The sequence below is a fragment of the Galleria mellonella genome, unplaced genomic scaffold, assembly GCF_026898425.1.
Source record: "Galleria mellonella isolate WM207_F2 unplaced genomic scaffold, CSIRO_AGI_GalMel_v1 utg150, whole genome shotgun sequence".
In the NCBI taxonomy this organism is placed as follows: Eukaryota; Metazoa; Arthropoda; class Insecta; order Lepidoptera; family Pyralidae; genus Galleria; species Galleria mellonella.
This window is the reverse complement of record NW_026442002.1, coordinates 1,442,977-1,468,382: the sequence shown is the minus strand read 5'-3', so window position 1 is coordinate 1,468,382 and position 25,406 is coordinate 1,442,977. Positions and strand designations below refer to the sequence as shown.

At 32.6% G+C, this 25,406-nt stretch overlaps 1 protein-coding gene across 11 annotated transcripts in view; it reads right to left on the bottom strand.

Moving 5' to 3' along the window:
- LOC113519182 (uncharacterized) overlaps window positions 1-24,049 on the bottom strand; it is a 35,929-nt gene extending 11,880 nt beyond the window's left edge. The window contains exons 1-2 of one of the 11 annotated variants that reach the window (XM_031911914.2): window positions 24,011-24,049; window positions 15,171-15,423 (exon numbers count right to left, since the gene is read on the bottom strand). In XM_031911914.2, the coding sequence (XP_031767774.2) occupies window positions 15,171-15,318 (148 nt within the window). In that variant the 5' untranslated portion in view covers window positions 15,319-15,423; window positions 24,011-24,049. Of the gene's footprint in view, window positions 1-12,910; window positions 13,056-15,170; window positions 15,431-17,298; window positions 17,435-23,920 lie in introns of those variants that run through there. The other 10 variants (XM_031911906.2, XM_031911911.2, XM_031911907.2 and 7 more) reach the window with 10 other exon arrangements.
- Between the last annotated feature and the right edge of the window lie 1,357 nt (window positions 24,050-25,406).

The following is a 25,406-nucleotide window of genomic DNA, read 5'->3' as shown; positions in this document are numbered from 1 at the left end:
GGGTTGCTAATCCCAATTACTAACAATCCCTTCATCCGCCTCTGTCATGATGGTGTTCATATAAACATAAATAGTAGATATTATGGATTACAGTTGTTCTCCCCATACAAGGTGAAAGGGATATGTTAGTGAAGGGATCTTAAAGTCCCATTCCTACCAATATACCCAATTAGAATTTTTTTAATTGATGATAATGGAATATCAACCCCGCCTGCGCTATCGGTGTTCGCTGGCAGGGCACCAGTGAAGGATAATAGGTGAGAATTTCTACCGTGACGCAGATGTGTTTGCATGGCTATGTTTCGGTTTGAAGGGTGGGTTATGGTGTAAATTTTCTGGGTATGAAGGAATAACACCTGAGTCCTCAGGAATGGCAACGCATAGGGGGTATCATGAGCAAAACAGTATACTCTGTTATGTCCATGGTATTGCTCATGTCTATAGGCGACGGTTACCACTTTCTATTAGGTGGGCAGTCAGCTTGTTTGCTATTCTAAGTTGTATAAAAAAATCTTAGATTTTTACAGTTACAGTGGCTCATTCTGTGCCAGGATCACACAGCGGATTCTTACTAAATACAATAATAAATAAATTCTATACGTAAATACCCTGCAAAATATAGTTTTTTATTATTTGTCAATATTTCATGTCGACCAACACTTAGTTTCGCAAGAACATTTCCACGAAAGATTACCGACAAATCATATTTTTTTATAGAAAATCAATATGTACTTGACATTGATAATATTTGACATTGTTCCCTATTCGTTGTACTCATTTTTCGCATAAAGCTGTGTTTCTTTACTGCGCGATCCTGGCATAGAATGAGCCACCCCTTCCTTTCCCCTTGGTGTCGTAAGAGGCGACTAAAGGAACTGAACGGTTAAGAGATAATCACCAAAGCCTAACTGCGGTTGCCAACCCGCCTGCCAAACGTGAAAACTACTGGCAAAACCCTTTTTTTTTATACAACTTAGAATGGCAAACAAGCTGACTGCCCACCTAATAGAAAGTGGTAACCGTCGCCTACAGACATGAGCAATACCATGGACATAACAGAGTACACGGTTACGCCATCATGCGTTGCCATTACTGAGGACTCAGGTGTTATTCCTCTGTACCCTGTAAATTCACGTCATATCCCACCCTTCAAACCGAAACACAGCTATGCAAACACAACTGATTTACGGTAGAAACACGAATGGAACAGAGGTGCCCAAGCAATCGACTTTTGTACAAAGTCTTCCTCTCCCTCCTTATGGGGAAAGCCTATGTTCAGCAATGGACAGTTCACGGTTGTTAAATTATGATTTAACAAAAAAAGGTATAATATCTCGTCTACATCATCATCACTCTTCTCCATCCAAAGGTTTTTTTTTTAATGAGTGATGACGGGATGGTTACCCCGCCTGCGCTATCGGTATACGCTGGCGGGGCATCAGTGCCTCACAGGTGACGATAAAAACAAGTCAGTTAGCACATCGTGATGAATACACTAAGAATTCAGCACGATGGTTTCCAGGGTGGACAACGTGTAGGTCGACTAGGTTGGATATATTGCTAGCAATGGGGCTAAGTCTAAGGAGTCTCCATTATTAACAAATTCTCTTCTCATCCAAAGGTGTGGCTAGAAGAAATTGCTCTTAGCGATAAGGCCACCCATTGTTTTCTCAGTGTAATATTTTTTTGTAATTGTTTGTATCTATAATAAGTTTACTATTGTAATCTTTTGGAGGGAACAATAAAGAGTATCTATCTATCTGCAATTCAGTAAAAAGGTCTTTTTATTTTGCGTTACTAGATTCAACAATGATATTTCTAAATTAAGATGCAAGTAGGTCAGTTTGATTAAGAGCCGGATGTCGTAGTGGCGTTGTTACATACTGCCTACTTGGCCAAGGCTAACCCTCGTGGTAACCTTGCGAAGAGACTCTTTTACATGTCTATTGCGAGTGGCGACTGCCAAAAACGGGATTTCGATTCGTTTGTATACTTATAAATGAATTCAAAAAAGGAAGTTACAGAGTTCGTGTGCTTATTTTAGCGCATTAAAAAGAAGAGGTACCGGAATCATTTCTATATTACTAGTGATCTCAAAATAACAGGTAGGTACCAAAATCGTCTATATTTACTTATTTTTAATAACTACAAAGCAAGAGGTACAGAATTTAACTGTATATTTTACTAACTTCCAATAGAAGGTAGTACTAAATTTGACAGTATAATTTACGGTACTTTCAATAGGAAGACCTACTGAATTCGGCTGTATATTTTAGTAACTCATAAGCCAATTTTATGTAATTTTAATTTAGTATTAATTTTGTCGTGATTGAAGTGAATCTTTTAAACCTATTGCTATGTTTTCGTAGTCGACCACTGCAGTCCATGAAATCAGGTCTCGAGTCGCAATACGCAGTAACGTCACCAACAAATCTCGCCCTTCGCACCGGACACGGTACGCGAGCGTGCTGCTTGCAAGAATCCGTGGGACAGATTTATCCATCATCATCGTCATATCAGCCCTTAACTGTCCACTGCTGAACATATACCTCCTATTCAGGGAAGTTTGCCATAATTAGCACGCTTGGCAGCCGAGTTGGTAACCGCATTTAGACCTTGGTGGTGTTTTAAGACATACTCATGTAGAGGACTGTGTTACTCTACCTTTTTATAGGCACTGATAACGTAATACACTACTAGGAGTACAAGTATATTTTTCTCAAATAGGCTTGGAAATGTGAGTATTATTTTGACAATCTTCTTCGAGATAAATCAAAATTGCCGTACTGGCCAGATACATGCAGGCAGAGCGGCCGGCAAAAGTTGTATGAAAATCCATATCTGTCGTGTTTTGCAGCCAGATAAATTACTATGTAAACTTATATCTGACCTGTAATTTAAAAAAGAAATGACCTTTTACTTCGAGACATGGCTACCAAGGAGGTAACTAATAAAAGGTTTCATTTAAATTTCGAACTGACTTGCAAATAGAAAGCTGTTTATTGAAAAATAAAGGAACATTATGGCGCGTGAAAAATTATTATAGTTCGTTATTCGTCATTGAACTTAAAAAATAAAATTGTGTTTTTGATTTCCGTGCATTGTTTGAGAAAAGTACTATACAAGCCTTAGCCTCACTCAACTCAGCCTCGGCTACGCCTCGGCCCACATTTGCACGTTCGTCCATCGATGCCTCAGTTGCTGGCCGCTACAGTAATGTACTATTTCTTTTACAAAAAAAGTCGACTTCAATCATGTGCTTACCGAAAAACGACGAATGAATGAGTAGCAAAAGCCGAACAATTATACTGTCCACCTGATGCTAAACAGTTACCGTAGCCATAGAACGCTTGCAATAATCAGTGGCGTTACACACGCGTTAAAACTGAAGAAACATCTTTATCCGTTTTTTAAAGAACCCCATGCTGTAGTATCTCAAAAAAACGTCGTAAGGGAGCTCATTCCATAACCTGACCATTCGTAGGTGGAAACATCTCACAAACTGCACTGTACGCTCCTAATCATGTTCTGGGAGGAGGAAAGGGATCGTTAGTAATGGCATCTAACTGACCCATTGCTAGCAATACACCATATCAGGTCGACCTCCACGCGGTTCCCCCTGGAAACCGTCGTGGTTAATATTAATGGAATTCCTCACGATGTGCTAACTGACCCGCTTTCATCGTCACCCATCATCCCTCACTGGTGCCCCGCCAGCGTATACCGATAGCACAGGCGGGGTTACAATTCCATTATCACCCATTAAAAAAAAACCATGCTTTAAGATATAATAGTGAATTGCCTGTCGATGGCGAGCCGTACGATGGTAGAAAGTGGCCGTGGGCATCATATTGAACAATTCCTCTGAGCACAGTCTGTTGTACAAACGGTAGATGGATATATATATTTTTTAATATTTGTTAATTTAATTCACTTATAATCGTATTTACTGATATTGTTCACAACTCAGGTTTTTTTTTTTTTTTTAATATTTTAAGGGCTTTTACCTTCTTCAGGTATATCAGTCCTATACATGTATATTTCTATAACTAATAACGCAACTTTTAAAATATTTGTAGTCTAGTGTTATTTCAATTCATTATAATTGTTACTTCATTTTCTCGCACTGTATGACTACATATGTTAAAGTGAATGCTGTGAATACCTATAAGAGGCATGTGCATTAATATTGTATTGTATTTAATGTTTGTTATACCTATATGTTATAATGCAATATGCTGTTGGTGTTCCTTTAAATAAATAAATAAATAGATGGTTATTAAAATGAAGATGGGAGATTTTAGAAGACAGAACATAATGGCAAAATGGGGGATTGACAAAATAAAGTTGTGAAATAGTACATTAAATTCGAAATATCGCATGTTCACATACAGTCATTGCTTCAAGCAGTAAAGCCGAGACAAAAGCACAAACCACATATATGAATGTTTCAACACAATGGTTTATTGTTTCCATAAAGCATGGTGCTACGACCTAGCCATTGGGTATTCAGTTAAAATATGCTATAGAATATATTAGTCTGGATCGATAAGACGCCATGTGAGGTTTCTTTTGTTACACTATGTAAATAAGTTATGTACAATAATTAGTAAAAATGCGTCTGCCATTTTTTTGACGTAGATCATAAAAAAAAAGCCTTTGTCTATGCGTATATCTACTCCCCTAAAATATAGGAAGAATAAGGGGGATTCTTGAATGGATGATAATGTAATGGTAACCCCGCCTGTGCATTAAGGGGCAAAGGGATTGTAAGTAATGGAGACTACAAATCCCATTGCTAGCAATTTACCCAACCAGGTCGATCTTCACGCGGTTCCCCCTGGAAACTGTCATGGTAAATTCCTGATGAATTCATCATGATGCGCTAACTGGCCTGTTTTCATTCTCATCTATCACCCTTCACTGGTGCTCCGCCAGCGTATCCCGTTAGCGCAGGCGGGGTTACCATACCATTTTCACCCACCAAAAAAATAACCCCGCTTGCGCTATCGATATACGCTAATGGGACACCAGTGAGGGATGATAGGTGAGAATGAAAAGGCAGGTCAGTTAGCCCATTGTGGCGAATCCCCACTAGAATTAACCACGATAGTTTCCAGAGGGGACCGCGTGGATAGGGTATATTGGTAGCAATGGATCAGACCCCATTACTAATAATCCCTTTCCCCTCTGTATACAGGAAGGGGGAAGACGGATAAATAACTACATGGGAAGGTAAAAGAAACACTAGGTGTCGTGTCGTGTAGGGAGGTCAAGGATATGACCTGGGATAGAGCTGGCTGGAGGAAGATGCATGAATTAGTTGCACCGACAAGAGGAAACTGTTAAATGAAAAAAAAAATGTACGTAGAATATTTTTTTTAATATTTCAGCCGTTAACTGTCCACTGCTGGACATAAGCCTTCCCCGTAAGGGGAGATTTGCCAGTAGTTGTCACGTTTGGCAGGCGGGTTGGCAACTGAAGTTAGGCTATTAGAGATGATTTAAGAGGGTCGCTGTTGCCCATCCCTAGTCCTCCCTTAGTCGCCTCTTACGACACCTACGGGAAAGGAAGGGGTGGCCTATTCTATGCCGGGGCACACACGTAGAATATATATGGCGATATTTTTTTTTCATGGCCATGTTAACCATGTCGGGGCCGCTTGGCAATGCTTCTTTCGTTAACAAAAATATTACTATAATATTATTTTATATATATATATATATATATATATATATACATTTTAAGATCAAATTTATTTATTAAAAAAAAATAGTTGCTAACTATTTTAATTGTACTGTCAACATTGAAAAAGTTTCCATTTGACAGCACAAGATGGGGATCTTAAAAAAATATTGAATTTGACACAAAAATCCCCATTAACAAAATGTTCCGCCATTTATTGATTCCATTTGTTACAAAAAATGTGATAATTGAAGAACCGCTCGAGCGATTTTGTGCAAACTTCACATAAACAATCTACTAAATAGTCCGAACAAAGCCTAAACAAACACACATCTTCGAATATATATATATATATATATATTTATATTTAAAGGTTGTCTGTAAGAGAGGATAAGCAAGCTGGAGTGGCAATGGGCGACAACAAATGGGGAAGAATGTTTCTTGAATGGTAACCACATACGGGCAAACGCAGTGTAGGACGACCCCCCACTAGATGGAGTGACGACATGAAATGCGTTGCAGAGAGTCAGTGGATGCAGGTGGCTGAGGAGCGTTCCTTATGGCAGTCTATGGAGGAGGCTTATGCACATGGCGTGAATTTACGCGCTTATGGCGTGAATTTACTGGGTACAGAGGAATAACACCCGAGTCCTCAGGAATGACAACGCATGGGGGGGGGGGGGGTATCATGGGCGAAACAGTATACTCTGTTATGTCCACGGTACTGCTTATGTCTATAGGTGACGGTTACCACTATCCATCAGGTGGGCCGTCAGCTTGTTTGCCATTCTAAGTTGTATAAAAAAAAAACCTGATTTCACCCTCATCAATTATCCGTTGTTAAGTTTACAATAAACTTACGTGGCTTTGTATAGGTTAAATCCCCTTTATTTTGTTACTGAGAAGAATTCTAAAAAGAAATTATTTATTTAAACTTTATCAACCAATAAAAACGGACAAAAGGCGGAATACTATAAACTATATATACCAGTACATCTTTAGGATGAGCAGATAACCTTGATGGCGGTTTGAAAAATTAAATATAAGTTTATTATAAATATATATAATAATACTAATTATAAATGTGAAAGTTTGTAAACATATTTACTTGTTAGGCACTAAATTCCGTGCTTAAAACCTGAACAGAATTAAATAAAATTTTGCAGTAGGTACATATAGATTGTATTCTTTATATATATATTTATTTATATTATATATATATATATATATATATATATATATATATATATATATATATATATATATATATATATATAATATTTTTTTTATTTATTCATTAGTACAAATATGTGTACATGGCGGACTTAATGCTAAAAGCAGTCAACAATAGGCAAGTGTCAGAATACTCGAATGCGGTACTACTAATTATTGATATACATACATACTAAAATTACATATATAAACGAATAAATATATATAAATAACAAATATACTTACACATATATGACATATACTATATTATACACGAATTTGGGAATAATATAAAGCACTTATTGCTCGGATAAAAATAAAAAGTCAGCGTGAACGCTTTTTTTGAAGGACGGTTTAGTCGGTAGTCTCTTAATGGCATCAGGAAGCGCGTTCCATAATATAATATATTATGTTTGAACTAATACTGTATGGAAGAAAATTAATATTTTTCTCTTTTATTAATAAATAAATCCACTAAATACTAAAAATTCTTTCACCTATATAAAAATCACAATATATGAGCTAAATGTTATTTTCTGTACTCGTGCGTTTCTCGGGCGCATAGACAATTAATGTATACATATGAGGATTCTAGAAGTTACCTGCTTCGAGATCACTTCCCCCATCCCGGGACAAATGCAGCTGGCTCTCGAGAATGCTTAATTTAGGCGGCACCGGGGCACGAATGTACTGCGGCGGCGCTAAATACATAGTCCGAGTAGACGTGGGGTAAACATCAGAATCTACAAAATATATACCGTTATATAGAAATTTACTAATGAAATTCCACTACACTCAGTATCGATTAACATTTTATTTTAATATATTTTATTAACCGTTTAATTTTTAGCGTGAAATATGTTTGTAAAACTGTGCATTGGTTTTATTTTTAGCTTTAGCTTCTAACCGACTTCAAATAGATTATCAAATGCTTTGTAAATTTTTACGATATTTTCGTAATTCGAAAAGCGATTCACTCTTGCGATGGTCACGTGCTAATTCTGTCAAATTGAAGTCGGTTTTTTTTTTTAAATATTTTTATTTATCAATTTATTTAATATGGCGTTTGTTTCTTAATAAGGGTGACCATGCGCTAGTGTTTAAGCAAAATTGAGCGTTTGCTTTTAAAAAGGAACGCTGCTTGTAGGCAAGCACTGTTGATTGCTGTGCCAATGCCTCGATGCTTAAAAAGCGGATTTGCTGACATGGTTTTTTTTTTATTTTTATGACAATAGAGTCTATTATTATCATTCTGGCTGTTATTAATAAATATTTTTGTTTATAAAATATACTGGTTCTTGTCTTTATTTATTAATTATATTGATTGTAAGTAAAAATACCGTCTGTTGACTTGATGTACCTAATATATCGTCATAGTCGTAGAATACCGACGGATCTGACAAAAATTACGTATAAAGATCCGTCAGTATTCTACGACTATGACAATATATTTTGTTAGTAATTCATTTGTTTTTATATTTAATTTTTTATAAAAAACTACTATCTATCAATGTATGTAAAAAGGTTCATATTTAACAACTTTTCATACGCGTTTTTTAAAAAAAAACAAAACATATTCGAATAATTATTTTGTGACTGAAAAAATAATCGAAAAGTATTTTAATTTTTTTAATTAAATAAACATTTCGTATGTTCTAAAAAATCGATACTGATTAATATCGTGAATTTTCACTAGCTAATTTCAAATAACCGTATAAATAGTAAATTCAAAATGTTGCCCCCATAAATTAAATAATACATTACCCCCGTATTGTGTAAAATATCTATAAGTTAATTGTTTTTGTTGTGTGATTTGTATTATAAATCCATTTACCGGTAATTTTTTTTTATATTTTTTTTCTACAACTAAGAATGGCAAAAAATACGTGTTACTTAATAAATCTTATAAAATTGACTATGGCGTGAATTTACAGGTTACAAAGGAATAACATTTGAGTCCTCAGGAATGGCAACGCATGGGATGTATCATGGACGAAACAGTATACTCTGTTATGTCCACGGTACAGCTCGTGTCTATAGGCGACGGTTACCACTTTCCGTCAGGTGGGCCGTCAGCTTGTTTGCCATTCTAAGTTGTATAAAAAAAAGCATTTTATATTTAATACCCATTTTAGACGAATGTTAAATTTTAAAAACTGTGTCTACCTTTTTCTTTGTTTTTTTTTTTAATAATAACATAGATTACAATGATATACAACCCTGCTCTTCGAGGGGAAGGGATTGTTAGTAACGGGGAGGTTAGACTCCATCACTTTCAATATACCCTATCAGGTCGACCTCCACGCGGTTCCCCCTGGAAATATATCTATCGTGACTAATTTATCATTGAATTCGTCACTTTGGGCTAACTGACCTACTTCATCCTCACCTATCATCCCTCACTGGTTCCCCGCCAGTGTATACCGATAGCGCAGGCGGGGTAACCATGTCATTTTCACCTATAAAAAAAGCCCTGTTTTCCAGTTAGCTTCCAATCGTACCTACATCGCGAACGCGATTTGTCACATGCTCTCTATTTTGCGCACAAAAGTATTTCATTTCTATTCCTTATAGGGAGACTTTGTACAAAAGTCGATTGCTTGGGTACCTCTGTCCCATTCGTGTTTCTACCGTGAAGCAGCTGTGTTTGCATGGCTGTGTTTCGGTTTGAAGGGTGGGATATGGCGTGAATTTACTGGGTACAGAGGAATAACACCTGAGTCCTCAGGAATGGCAACGCATGGGGGTATCATGGGCGAGACAGTATACTCTGTTATGTCCATGATACTGCTCGTGTCTCGTGGGCTGTCAGCTTACCATTTTGAGTTGTATAAAAAAAAAAAAACTAGGTACAGTAGAAGTTAAGTAAACTGCATTTAAGTTTACGCAGTATAAAGTCTAGCTTTACATGCATTGCTTATGTAATTATTTTTCATAATTAATTAAATTTGACGAATGATATCCTATTATAAGCCACTAACCTCCCGCTAATTAAAGTCTTTTCAAATAAAAAGAAATAATATATAAAAGGTTGGCTGGAAGAGATCGCTCTTAGCGATAAGGTCGCCCATTGTTCTCTCACTGTGATTATTTCTTGTAATTGTTTGTATTTAATAAGTTTACTATTGTAATCTTTTGGAGGAAACAATAAAGAGTATCTATCTATTTATATATATATTGTAATGAAAATATCGGACATCGGGGTAACTTTGATCTTATGGTGAGCCCATAACAGAATATTTTAAATGTACGCTGAATTTTGGTTAAAATTACATCTCTATTAAAAAAATAAGGATAAACAGCAAATTGTCGTCATTATCAAATCAATTTTATATTTTTGTTTTTACAACACAGGGGGCAAACGAGCATGCGGCTCACCTGATGGTAAGTGACTACCGCCACCCATGATCACCCACAAAACTAACGGCACTGCAGGTGTGCTGCCGGCCTTTTAAAAAGGAATATGCTCTTTTCTTAAAGTTATGTTGTCGTATCGGTTCGGAAATACTGCTGCTGGAAGTTGATTCCAAAGAGTGGTTGTGCGTGAGAGAAAGTGCATTGAAAAACGCACGGTGGAGGACCATCACTCGTCCAGATGGTTGGGATGAATTTTTAGTTTATGGCGTGTTATACGGTGGTGAAAATCAGCAGCAGGTATCAATCCGAACAATTCCTCAGAGCACTCCCCATGATAAATTCGATAGAAGATGCACAGAGATGCAACATAATATATATCTTTACTGTGGTTATGTGGTCCCGGCATAGAATAGGCCACTCCTTTTCCCGTGGGTGTCGTAAGAGCGACTAAGGAAGAGAAAGGGATGGGCAGAAGCGTCCCTCTTAAAACATCCTAAACCCTAATTGCGGTTGCCAATCCAGCTGCCAAGTATGGCAACTACTAGCAAACCCCCCTAAGGGGTAGGCTTATGTCCAGCAGTGGACAGTTAACGTTTAATACGACGATGATGTGACAAACACATTTCTTAGATTTCGTAATAGTTTTCTATAGTAGATTTAGCAGATTGTTTACAAATATATTGTAGTGGTTATTTATTTGGCATTATTTTGTTTAATTCCGCTACCATTAGTTAAATATTACTGGCAAATAACTAGTAATAAATAAGCAAATAACAATAAATAATAATGTAAGAAAATCAGTGCTACGAATGCTCCATAACTTCATGCCGAGTTAGTTTGCCTTTACACCATAGAGGCGCCTACGTATATAACGACGAAAGATCATGGTTTAATGAAATACAAAAGACTTATTAAAAAATAAAAAAAAAAAACCTGTATTAAAGACAATTTCATCACCATCACTGTTAATGGCATCTGGCACGCGCTTCCAGATGCCATTAAGAGACTACCGACTAAACCGTCTTTCAAAAAAAGCGTTCACGCTCACTTTTTATTTTTATCCGAGCAATAAGTGCTTTATATTATTCTCAATTTCGTGTATAATATAGTATATGTCATATATGTGTAAGTATATTTGTTATTCATATATATTTATTCGTTTATATATGTAGTTTTAGTATGTATATATATCAATAATTACTAGTACCGCATTCGAGTATTCTGACACTTGCCTATGGTTGACTGGCAGAGAATACTTTTAGCATTAAGTCCGCCATGTACACATATTTGTACTAATGAATAAATAAATAAATAAATAAAATAGAGGCAGATAAAACTGCCAAATTATTTTTTTCTTTCGCTTATTTATTTATGAATTATGTGTGCTTGTAATGGTATATAAATATTTTATTTATTTATTAATCTAACCAAATAACCAGTGTTATGGACTGCTACAAGTTGACACCTATTTCAGTAAAATATTACATTATAGTAATACTATCTGACTCCGTAAACGTTGTTTTACCATATACATTATTTCTAGAACTATACATGAAAATATATCGTACTACAATTATTATATTCGATTGTCATCTTGCAACACTATTGCGGAATATAAAGATCGCGATTAAACAACAGGGGTTGATCGTAAAAGCGTGAAAATTTGAATTTGTATGTATTTATCAATGCTAAATCATATTCAAATAAAAATACAAAATTTTGTCAAAAAAATTTAAAAAAAAAATTTTGTGGTGAGTCACCCTTGTCTTTGTGGGGTATAAAAAATAGATGTTGGCCGATTCTCAGACGTACCCAATTTGTACACAAAATTTCATGAAAATCAGTAAAGCCGTTTCGGAGGAGTTTGGTAACAAACACTGTGACACGAGAATTTTATATATTAGAAATATATAATATAGATTTATTTATTTATTTATTTAATACTTTATTGTACACATTAGTTATAAAAATATGACAGAGGTAAACAAAAGTACAGAGCATCAGAGTTAAGCTCGCCTCTCGCTCTAAAATCTCGTGTCTCGAGATTTTTATATATTAGAATATAGTGATTATAATTGATTTAATAAAACAGTATTATTTCAATAAATATCTACAATAAAATTACAAAAAGTCAATTATAAATAAAAATTAATTTTGTTAATCGCATCGGTAAAATTTCACATTGAAATCTTAAAAATCTTTATTTAAATGCGAGTTGTGCGGTATGACCACAGAGTATAATTATATTTTTTTTTTTTTTTCTAATTGGAAAAAGGCAAAGGAACACGTTCGTAATGGATAATTTATATAACGAAAACTCATAATAATATACTTATGTATGATTATAACATATTAAATACCTGTAGTTTGTGTGTAACATGTCAATTTTATTATAATAAATACATAATTAAATTTTCAACCGTTATTTGCGTAAAAATCCATAAGTGCATATGTAGCTATAGAGTAGACTTTTTTATATTCCAATGAGGCAAAGGAACGCGGACATAATAGATAAAGAAAAAATATCTGCGTATAGCAATGGTACATAAAACACGACACGTAATCTGACACGTAAATATTATAATAACAGCAAATAGAATAATTTATTTGTGTAAATATCCATAAATGCATGTAAAAGTGTAGTGCAAGACTTACCTGGTGGGGTAGTGGGTTCAACTTCTTTTGGTGCTTGTGAGTAGCTCTTGCCGAATGTGGTGAGTGCTTGGTAACTCTCACCAGTCAGCCAACCGGCGAGTAAAATCGGCAATATGGCCGCCGCAGCCTGCCTTCTGCACCACATCTCGACCCGCAAAACACACGCATCGTGTATTACCAGCTTTATAATTCGAATCGTGTAACTTTACGTCGTATGGTATGTTCGAATTTCAAAATGCCGATTTTTTACATTGTTATTTTTAAATTAATAAAATTAATTTTTAATTCTACAATTTTAAGCCAATTCGATTATTATAAATGATTTTATTTTAATTATTACATCGGAAATTTCTTTTAATTTATAGTAAACAAACAAGTAATATTTATGAAGCAAGAACCATTAAATTTTAATATCGCTCTAGTTATAACTTAACATCGAATCACCAAAGTTTATGTTTTTTTTTTAATAGCCGTTTTAACGAAGACCTTTATTACTTTATAAAGACCTTGGTTATGCACATAAATGTACGTATTTGTAAATAGGTATTAATTATGTTTTATGGAACTTAAAAAATATATATAACATATTTCCGTATTCCCAAAATAAAATAGGTATGGTTGTTACAGCTTTTGTAAAATTCCCTGCATTATGAAACCTTAAATTTTATCTATTCTCTACCCCAAAATAAGGGATATTCGAATTAATCGGTAGATTGGTATCTAAGTTTTCTTTGCCGCATTCATATAACAGAACAGGATATCCGATGATGCTGTCTCGTTCTATCATACGTATAGGGTAGGGAAAATATATCTATCGATAAATACATCTACTAATTATCCAAGGAGACTGATCTATTCCATTATTCCATCTGTTCCACTATCTAACTGTCAAAGTTATTAAACCATATATTAATCAGTTAATACTGATATATAAAAAAGTATATAAAAGATTGAAAAATTATGGCAACATTCGTATGTAACCTATAACGTTTTTTAATTTTTTTTTCTTATTTACTACCGGATCCAGATGTGGTGTAGACTTTTTTGTTAATAAAATCTAATTGGAAAAAAAAGGTAAACGTTTTAAATATAAATACGTATTTATTATTTGTAGTTTTACTCACGTTTTTAGATTTCTATAACCAATAACTATCATTCCTTCTATGTAATTCCTTGTTCTTAGCACCTAATGCAATAAATGCAGCAAGGTTTTTGTATGAATGCAAATTGGTAAACTAAGAACAGAAATTATAAAAAAATATATTAGGCGTTGCTGAAACAGCCAACTCGTGACGACGGCAAGTCTGATTGCACTCCTGTCTCTTAAAAGCCATAAATCATGCAACAAAAAAATAAATAAACCAGGCTGAAAACTGTAACATATTAATAAAGGAATTAATATTATAAATTCACGCCTTGTGGGCAGGCAGACGAAATGGGTGCCTCTAAGTATTGCTTCATTCACTTTCATCGCATGCAAATTTTTACTTGGCTCTTTAAAATTATAATCAGCTAAATATTTTGAGAAATCAATAGTGTTTTAATTAATAAAATAATGTGAGGTAATAATGTAATAACTACCGGTTTAATTTACTAGTAATTTGATCGAGAAAGCTCGACTAGTTTCGGGATCATCCGGGGCACTTAGTTTTGAGCGGCTATGATGCAAACGCGAGATCGATTTATTTTAAATCTTCTAATTTTCTTATGTTTAGGATTTATTAATATGACGTAACAGACATTTTGAAGTAAAAATTGAAACAATTATATTTTTTTATAGTTGTAGGTCAAACTCACCCTACCTGATGGTAAGCAAGTAATTTGGTCTCACTTGAGAGTTGCCACAACAGCAATCATGTACTGTATATATTTTTTATGCATTCATTACGTTAGGTAGAAGAATAATAATTAAAAATAGATTAATTTTTCATTAACAATTTTTTAACCAATAAAATAAAGCATAAAACAAGTCTGACCTTTGAACATGTAATTTCGCAAGCAAAACAAAATATAAAGTTTCAACCATTCATATAAAATAATAAAATTATGCAATTAAATGCTACGTAGAGTTATGTATAGTAAATTAAATGCCAAACGTGAACTAGAGCAATGGAAATAATAACAGCTAATAATCGAGTTAAAGCCATTTATTCACACTATTCCTGCATGCTGCGTATCGCTAGATGTGTGAAGTGTATGATCGTGTTTAAATGAATGATATATAATTATATATTTGTCCCATTAATTAGAAAAATCTTACCAGGTGGTGGAGTGGTCGTCGCAGGTTTGGGCGGATCTGTGTTCGCCTTTCCAAAGGACGAGATGCCAAACGCGTCGACGGACTGTACACTCAGCCATCCGGTTATCAATAAGGAGATCATAGTAGTTTTTTTACAGTACCACCACATTTTTATCGCACTGTATATCCGAGTCTTTATTTGTCGAAACGAACGTGTTTACGTTCTATCGTTTTGTCTATGGATATTTAATTTGGAATTCTATTTTCAAATTGCCTATTTTCTTAATGTTGATAGATTATAATTGAATAGGATTTTGCGAAAAATATTCCTATTGTGTGCTTGGTGAATAGCGAAATATATTTTATCTACTTAATCTAACGTAATTTTTGTTTTTCTATTGCTTTTTTAATACCCATTTTGTCTAAATAAGAACATTTATTACATAAATATCTAAGTAACTATTGTGACTCAAAGTTCTTGTCATTTTATTAACGATTGTGTCATCATAGATTATCAATTAATGTAATTTTTTTATGATTCTTCTTTTGCAGCCGCTGTAATTCTGAAGCCGCTGTGCCTACTACTTTTTTTTTAATTATTATAGACACTGAAATAATTATAATTTTTTGTAACTGAAATTTTATTTTCCTATTTTTAATAAGAAGTGCAATTATTGTTTTTTTTTTAATATTTAAATTGAGACTAATGTATATTTTTTATGAATAATAAACGTATGTATTTATGTAATTGATAATTTTCATATTGTTATTACATCAAAAATATGTAGAAATATAAGGGGAAAGTAGTTTTTAAGCATATTTACAGCTCAATAAATTAATTAACAATTAATTATGTCAAATTATTAACTATTACGTGTATCTATGTTCGTAGTTATACCATAGATAATACGAATACATATTAAAAAAAAAAACTGATTTTAAATCTCCACTACGCTGTTCCAAAGCGGGTTAGTGGATTCAAAATTGTGACGACTTATATACAGTTAAAGTCGTATAAACCGAAATATTATAATCTGCTTGCATTGCTCTGTAATATCAGAGCTTCTCGTTCTCAGATACAGCTCTCATAGACAAGAAATAGACAATAAAAATGCTCGCACGAGAAATAATGAGACAGATATGCATGGGTAATATGGATACCGATCCGATATATATATATTGGCTTCGTTTGGGCATTAATGGCGGGAAAAAGGTCATCGCCCATTTTGATATCGCCCATATCGGTCGGGTATCTATTTTTGAATATATTAAAAGTCTGTTATACGATATTATGTTTTTGGTAACAGATATTCGTTATTGGACTAGTGTATAGATATTTAAACTAAAATATATAGTTATTTCCATATATTACCCATCCCTAGAGACAGCGTATATCTCCATCTCATTCTATCTCATGGACTGGCTAGCGATAACGATTTTAGCCATATTCGTTTGCCACTTGTCCGGTGGGTTATTCTATTATTATTCAGAAGTGCAAGTAGATTAGGGAAATTACCTAAATCTGAACTCTTACCCGTCGGCGGCGTGGGCGTTGGTCTTAACGTGGGCGCTTCAGTTCTAGCACCGCCAAATGCCGGACTGAAACCTCCGTGACATTGTCCGATTAAGTAAAAATATATCATGATACACGTAAACATTCGTTGTTGACACATTTTCTTTATCTATACCCCTCAATGTGTACTTTTTCAATAGCCGAATTCGAATTTTAAATTTTTATATTCAACTTTTTTATTAGGTGAATGATTGTATAAAAAAAATATATTGTAAATGTAATTTTATTTACATTTTCTTGTGCACGTTATTTACAATTATATATTAATTTATGACCTGACTCATTCTTTTAATATATTATACAAAATATTTCAGTGCCTTCCTACAAACGTACGCCTTGGCATTTTTTTAAATAATGGGACAATAATAAACAAGTATAATTTAACCTCTATGGAAACATGAGCATCCGTGTAATCTATTTCCGTACTGAATATCTTAAATATCCAACGATATTTAAAACGTTCAGTGTAAAAAAACTTGCAGTGACTGTCCATGTGTTCTATAAAAACGTGATTACCAATTGTGTTTGTGAGTTGTGCACTTAGTGTAAAAGGTCCCATTATATAAAAAAAATTACCGGGCGGTGCGGTTGGGGCGGCTGATGGCGGTCGCGTATTCGAGACACCGAATGTGCTGAGGGCCTCTGATGAGTCGCCAGTAAGCCACGCCAGTAGCAATGGCAGAATGACAGCGGCTGCTTGCTTTCGGCACATCTTGAAAATCCCAAATACGTACATTTATGTTACCTTCCAGTTACGTTCTATGTCCTTGTCTTTGGTTTCAATATGGCGCTTCGATGTTGGCGCGAATTTTGACGTTTCGAAAACTAGAGACGTTCGTTGTTGTAAAAAAATGTATAGGCGACTAGGAATCCACTTAAAACCAAATGAACGTTCTTTTACAAGTGATTCAAACAAATATACTTTTATAAGTGTATAAAAAACATTTTATATGTCCATAAAATGATTATAAAAATCTACATAATTTTCAATCTCATTCATAAAAATCATAAAGTTTGCTTTTTATTTTATTACATTTTTATTGTAAAAATAAAAGAAAAATAGTAAATAAATTACATTTACGTACGTTAATAGTAACAGGTACGAAAATAAAATTACTGGGTCTTCCTGTCGCCTATAATTAAAAGCTTATAATATTTAAAAACATGTGAATACGTAATTAAAAATGTATTATTGTTGTATTGTATTCTAATTCATAAATATTGCTAGTAAGAAAAATTTATTAACTAGTATATAACATCTAGTGTTGAGTTGTTTTAATATTATTGTATTTAATTACAAATTTATTTGGAATTATAGACATATTAGAAGTAAGAAATTTAGCATGTTATTAAGTTCAAATAGTTATGGTTAGAAATTATAATATTAGATTAAAAACATCTAGATAAAGTGTCTCCTGACAAGTATGGCTTCTATCCTTTTTCTAAATGACGCGTTCTCCTTGAGGCATACAATTAAAAAAAATTATCACAAACAAAACCGATTTCAATCGTGACAAAATTTTCCTGACAAATATGGCTTCATTACTTCTTTTTTTTAAATGGCGCGTTCTTTGTAAAACATACAATAGTAAATAAAAAATATACCACAAACAAAACCGATTTCAATCGAGGCGAAATTTTGATTGAAAATTTAAATTACTAAACCGACTTATCTGATAGTAAAAAAGGATTTTCCAAATCTGTTTATGAATGACAGAATTATGAGGTGACAAACATACAAAAAGAAAATTAAAAATTTTAAGCAATACTATTCTTGTATTTGGTGCAATAGAAATAATGGTCAAATTGTTATTCATATACTTTCAAGCACAAATTCCCTAATTATAAGTGCCATATTATCACATCAACCGCCTGCTCCTCAAGCTAAGATAACTCATGATATGAGGGAGAGGGGGAGGGATTGTTACTAATGCAGTCTACCAGTTTCATTGCAAACAATACACCCTGTCAGATTGACCTGAATTCCAGGTGTATTCATCACGATAAGCTAACGGAATCGCCTTTTCATCCTCACCTATCATCCTTCACTGGTGCCCCGCTAGTGTATACCGTTAGCGCAGGCGAGGTTACCATTCCATTATCATCCAATAAAACACCCTGTGATATGATCACCCAGACCCAAATCAATTTAGAAAAGTTCTTTTCCAAAATTGACCCGACAGAGATTTGAACCTGAGACCTACATCGTTACTTATGCAAAACAATATGACAGCACTGCGCACACAGCAGTCATCCTAAAAAAACAATGCGTCAGCGAATAGAACAGATAACGCCACAAAAGAAAAAAAAAATAGAACAGACGCTGACAGTTTACTTTTTAGTATTTTATTTGTCACTCAACGCTTTATCTAGACGCTATATATATATATATATTATATGTATATTTTTTAAAACATCTCAACAATATAATCACGTAGGATTTCTTATTTAAAAAAAAAATAGTCAATATCATTTAATTTATAATAAAAGACTACAAATCCAATCGAAATTTAAAACAAAATTGAATAGCCTTGAATGGAGCACATCCCTAAATCTATAGACAAAAAGTAACGTCTTTGTCTATTAGAATGTAACTGAAAAGGATAGCAAGTCATCGCCATGATTAATTATAAGGTAAGGTCAGTGCATTTTGTGTTGTAATGGGTTTTAATACATTCTCGATAATTGAGTTATGCATGTACATTAAGTACGCGTAATTTAAGAATAATGTTTTACAGTTTGATCTACTTTAAAACGTTGTAATTCAACATAAATAGCTGAATTATAAATATCTAATTGGTATTAAGTTCTTTACATTAATACTTTTTGATCAATGACTTTTGACCATAGTCTAATAAATAAAAAAAAAACTGTTTGCTTTTTTACTTTTCTTTACATTCTAAATAGATTAAGGATATCTATGCTAGACATAACGTACTTTGTTAATATCTTTCAAGATATTATAATGTAGGCAATCTCATAGATTAAGAATAACGTCTGCATTTCTACGGATTATACATATATAATAAATAAGTACCCATATATTTTTTAATAAACATAAGTTTGAAATTTTAGGCTTGTACCCCATGTTTTATTATCTTTGAATCGACAAGTAATAAGAATTTATAATTTCGATTGAATTCTATATCTAAACACATCAAAATCGTGTAAATATTACAAAATTTTTTATTGTGGCAATTATTTACATGAGTAAATTGTTTTAGTGTCCCAGGTCTTTCGTCTCAGAGTCCATTTTTGTTTTTATAAATAGATTAGATTAATATATGTATTTCTTTGTTAATATTATAAATACAGGCAACTACAGACAAAACGCACTTTGGGAGAGAGGGAGGGATTATTAGTAATGCGGACTACCAGTCCCATTGCTAGCAATATATCCTGTTAAGTCGACTTCCACGTGGTCTCCTCAGGAAACCAGCGTGCTAAGTTCCTAGTGTATTCATCACGATAGGCTAACTAATAAGCCTTTTCATTTCACCTATCATCTTTTCCTGATGTCCCGACCAATGTATACTATTATTCCATCCTTTAAAAAAAACACAGTTTTGAAGAAGACCTATGTTTAGCAGTGAACATTTTTGGTTTTACCAAGAGACTACAGCATGGAGTTCTTTGAAAGGGTGTAAAGAGGTTTCTTCAGGGTCGAAACCCGCGTGTAATACCTCTGGTATTGCAGGCGTTCATAGGCTACGGTAACCACTTACCATCAGGTGGGCCGTATTGTTTGCCACCTCAGTGGTATAAAAGAAAAAGAACAATAAATTATTGATATATAAAATGTAGTAGTGAGTGTTGTTTGTTTATCACCTCTTAATGCCTTAATGGATGAACCGAACATTATGAGATTTGGTATACACATTTTATATGACATAGCAAAGAACATAGACTACTATTTATCTCGGCCAATCAACATATTCCGTTCGGAGGGAAAGGGATTGTTAGCAATGGAGTTTGACAGCCCCATTGCTAGCAATATGCCTTAGCAGGTCGACGTCTACGTGGTTTCCCCTGGAAACCATCGTGAACAATTCTTGTTGAATTCGTAACGATGGGATGACCAGCTTCATCCTCTCTTTTTATTCTTCACTGGTGCCCCGCCGGTGTATACCGATAGCGCGGGTGGGGTTACCATTCCATTATCACCCATAAAAAAAATATATCGCGGAAATGTAAAACTTACAAAATAATAATTAGAACAATCATTTATATTGTCTTATTTAGATTTTTTAATTAAAATCATGCAATGGCAACTTTATTACACACAATTTTTTTTTTTAATATTGGGACTTGAGACGTAAACTGACCTGGGACATTATGGTCTAGGTAATTTTTAACTGCTATAAGAATTTTGATGGTTTGGCCGTTTGTCCGTTATATATTAATATCGTTAGGCGGTATTTTTCTTTTTATATATATTGGACAATGGAAATTTAATGACAAACTTATTATGTTTTGTCATTTTTGAAAATTAGTTTGACTTAATTCGGAAATTTTGACTTTTTAATTTGTAGAGACAATTTTGAAAACAACTATATCAAGTCTTATGTGTGTTACTTACATAAATACCATCAAAATTCTAAGATACAGTAAAAAAGGCGCACCGTGAATCATACATTAAAAAAAAATTAATTTCCCGCCGGACACGTGAAAGAGATAATAATTATAAACAATATTTAGGCATTATTTTTTGCACAAGAGCTAATGACATCGTTTGAATCGAAGTTCTTATGCTGGCAACATTGAAAATAATTGTCAAATTTCGAACACAGTTATAATTATTCTAGAATGATCATTTAAAATGTTTAAACTATATTTTTTTCTATTAACCAACTAATAGCAATAAATTGTTAATTTTTAAGTAGATGGGCTTGTTCTTTATCCATGGTTATGAAATCCTAATTCACTTTTAATAGTAGATTTAGCTTCCTAAGTTAAATTTACTATTAAAAGTAAAATTTTAAGCCGACGATTGAAGAAAAGACCAAATAATAGAAAAAAATATTAAACAGATCGAATCGTTTTTAATAAATGGAATTAATCTCAATATTGAAAGTGTTTATAGACTACTAAAAATATAAAAAAAAAAAACATACGGAAACCATAAACTGCCAGAACTTTAACAGTTCTGTTTTTGAAACTTTTTAAAAATTAAATTCCACTGTCGTTTTAGAAGTTACTGAAAAGTATTGCACAATATTATTGACTTTATTATATAGTAAAAAAAAAAATTACATAATTTACATGTTTTTTTTTTCTATCATAATTATAATAGTATAATATAATAGTTTTTGACTATTCTAATACATTTTAAAAAAGATATAGTATCTCCATCTTGTACAACACGAATATTCTAATTTATAGAAGATTAAGATGTATGGATTCGTACACTTGCTTTTTTCTTTTGCAGATGTTGCTTTTATATTTTTAAACAATCATTCATTAATTATCGGAATTATAATATTGAATGTATGAAATTTGACAAGTATTAAGAGATAATTACAGAAACGATGCGCCTTCTTTTCAAATTTAAACGTTTTTCTTTTAACACAATTTAATAGATAATAGAAAATACAGTGGTTTTTTTAAGCAGCGTGCTTGAGAACATGCAATCTTAAAATTAAATACGAGAATAAATTATTAAAAATTAAGAGAGAAAAGAAATTAAATAAAATAATATCAAATTAAAATTCATTATAATTTAAATCCATAGATTATATTTAAATCAATAATTTACACTTTCACGTCACATTTAAAAAGAGATAAGAAAAAAAAAAAACATTATGGTGAAATGCTCAATTTACAAAATTACATACCATTAGTTCTGTAGATTAGTGGGTAACGTAACAGACGGACATAATTACTTCATTAGTCGCATTGTACATGACAAATACAAATCAATTGCTTTGTATTTTGTCTTTATAACAAAAAAAATATTATGCAATATGGAAAAAAAAAAATATTTAAAAAAAAATACGAGAATAGACAACATTATTTATAGTTTAAGTAGATAAATATGTTTAAGTTCGAAATGAATAAAAAAAAATATTACCATAAACATTTTCTATACTAATCCCCTTATTGATAAATCAGAAACTATTTTTAGCAATTGAACTGTTTTGTCTCTTTTTTTCAAACCTATTTTAACAATTACACTTTTTTTACATTTTCGTCACTTTCTTTTTTAAATTTGGAATTTAAAGTGACGTAACAGTGTAATTGTTAAAATAGGCTTTGTCGAAGATATAAATTTTTATTAATAAGGGCATATTATTATAAAGAGGAAAGATTTGACTTTTTATTTGTTTTTTTTTTTGTAATGGATAAACTCAAAAACTACTGTATCGATTTTAAAAATTCTTTCAAAAGTAAGAAGCTACATTACTAGCTAGTAATATGGGCTGTATATTGTTAACTGTCTACCTATGCGAAGCCGGGGCGATTGGTTATTTGTAATAACAGATTGTGTTAAAAAAAAGTGATTACAATGGTCAAAACCAATTTTTTTAATTTAACTGATTGATAAAGTCTCTGTGAGATCAATCTGTTAGTGTATTCTTTCAGATAAAAAAATAATTTTGTAAATCCGTCTATAAGTGACGAAATTATGTGATAACAAACATAAAAAAAATAACTAAATTGAGTCTCTCCTTTGAACCTGAAGAAAATAAAAAAAAAAAAGTAAATTTATTGATTTAAATACTTTTTTTTTAATAAATAAATTAATATACTCACGCTTGTATGTTGATACACGTATATAGCGTAAGTATACATTAAATATTAAGGTAAAAAAAAAACATTTTTTTAGACATAAAAAAAAATATTAAAAATCTTATTCAATCTAAATACAAAATGGAATGTGTCATTCAAATTATGAATAAAATATTTTAAAACACTAAATGTAAATTATAATATTTTAAAGAAAAATATTACAAATATTTCTTTTTATTATAAATAATTAATTAATAAATATTACTAGATTGCTTACGTATTATTGCCTATTAAAACTAATTAATAAATTAACAATAGGTACTCAATAATTTGACAAACACATTCCTTTGCTAAAAAAAAAAGACAAATAAAAAACAAAAACCACAGATAAAATCTAAGTTTGTGCGTGAAGCGTGTGCTGGCAGTTTATAGAAAACTTTTAAATTTCGCATTTAGAATCCTTTTAGACCAGAGAGAAACAGTTTTATTTAACTCGTTAATTCGGCTTTAGTTTACAGTTTTTCTTTATCACTGTGTTTGTATGTATGGGTTTAGTTACAGTTATGCGTTGTCCGTTGTGTTTGTAGCACGTGCGACGCGGTACTGAACTCCAAGGATCGCGCTCACCAAGGCTGCACGCTTTCTTCGTGTACAGGCTGCTCGGAAAACTTTACCATCGACAATTTATTTCACTAATAACATTATGGTCGTATCTGAAGCGCAATTTCTCTATATTTAAAATTAAAATTTGATAATATAAAGAAATTTTCATTCTGAAGGCTGTTAAGAACTAAATTTCTAATATTAGTATAATACTATATTGACATTTACAAATACAATTTAATTTTTGTCATTGTTTTTTTTTTGATTTGTTATTATTATACATAGTATTTTTTTGTAAAAACAACAAAAAATTTGCATGCCAATAAAAACTATTTATTTATTTAAGGAACACTAACAGCATATTGCATTATAACATATAGGTGTAACAAACATTAAATACAATACAATATTAATGCACACGCCTATTATAGGTATTCACAGCATTCACTTTAACATAATTATTCGATGTTGTTATCAACATGTTCGAATTATAATGTCATTTAAATAACCAGTATGTGTCTACAGAACACATATGTTTATGCAAATAAATTTATTTTTACTTTAATAGTTTTAAATCAAAATTATTATACAATTTAGTTTAGGTTAGGTGGAGTGGCATTAGCACAATAGTTTATTAAATTGTCTAACTATAAATGAAAATAGATGTCGCTATTCCATGTATATTTCGCTCTATTTTTGTACCTTTGCTGCATAGAGGTCGCTAGTATAACAAGATAATGTCCCGCTCATTATGGTTTATAAACGGGACTTATTATAAATTTTTTTTTTGTTAGTCAACAAAACAGTAATTATGCAAAATTATCAATTTAAAATATTTGGAAAACGGTATGTATTACATATACATATGTAGTTTTAAATTTATAGACGTATCTCCCCTTATTCATAAAGACCTTCAAACCTATTTTAACTATAACACTGTTTTGTCACTATCTTTCAAATTTAGAATTTAGCATAAAAGAAAGAGACGAAACAGTTCAATGGCTAAAATGCGGGGGCAAACGAACATGGGCTCACCTGATCGTGCCTGCATCCGCCCATGATCACCCACAACACCAAAAGCACTGCAGGTGTGCTGCCGGCCTTTTAAAAAGGAATATGCTCTTTTCTTGAAGGTTACGATGTCGTATCGGTTCGGAAATACTGCTGCTGGCAGTTGATTCCAAAAAGTGGTTGTGCGTGGAAGAAAGTGCCTTGAAAAACGCACGGTGGAGGACGGCCACTCGTCCAGATGGTTGGGATGGAACTTTAATTCGTAGCGGGTTGTACGGTGGTGAAAATCAGCAGCAGGTATTAGTTGATAAATTCGGTTTGACGTGTTTATCACTTTTAAA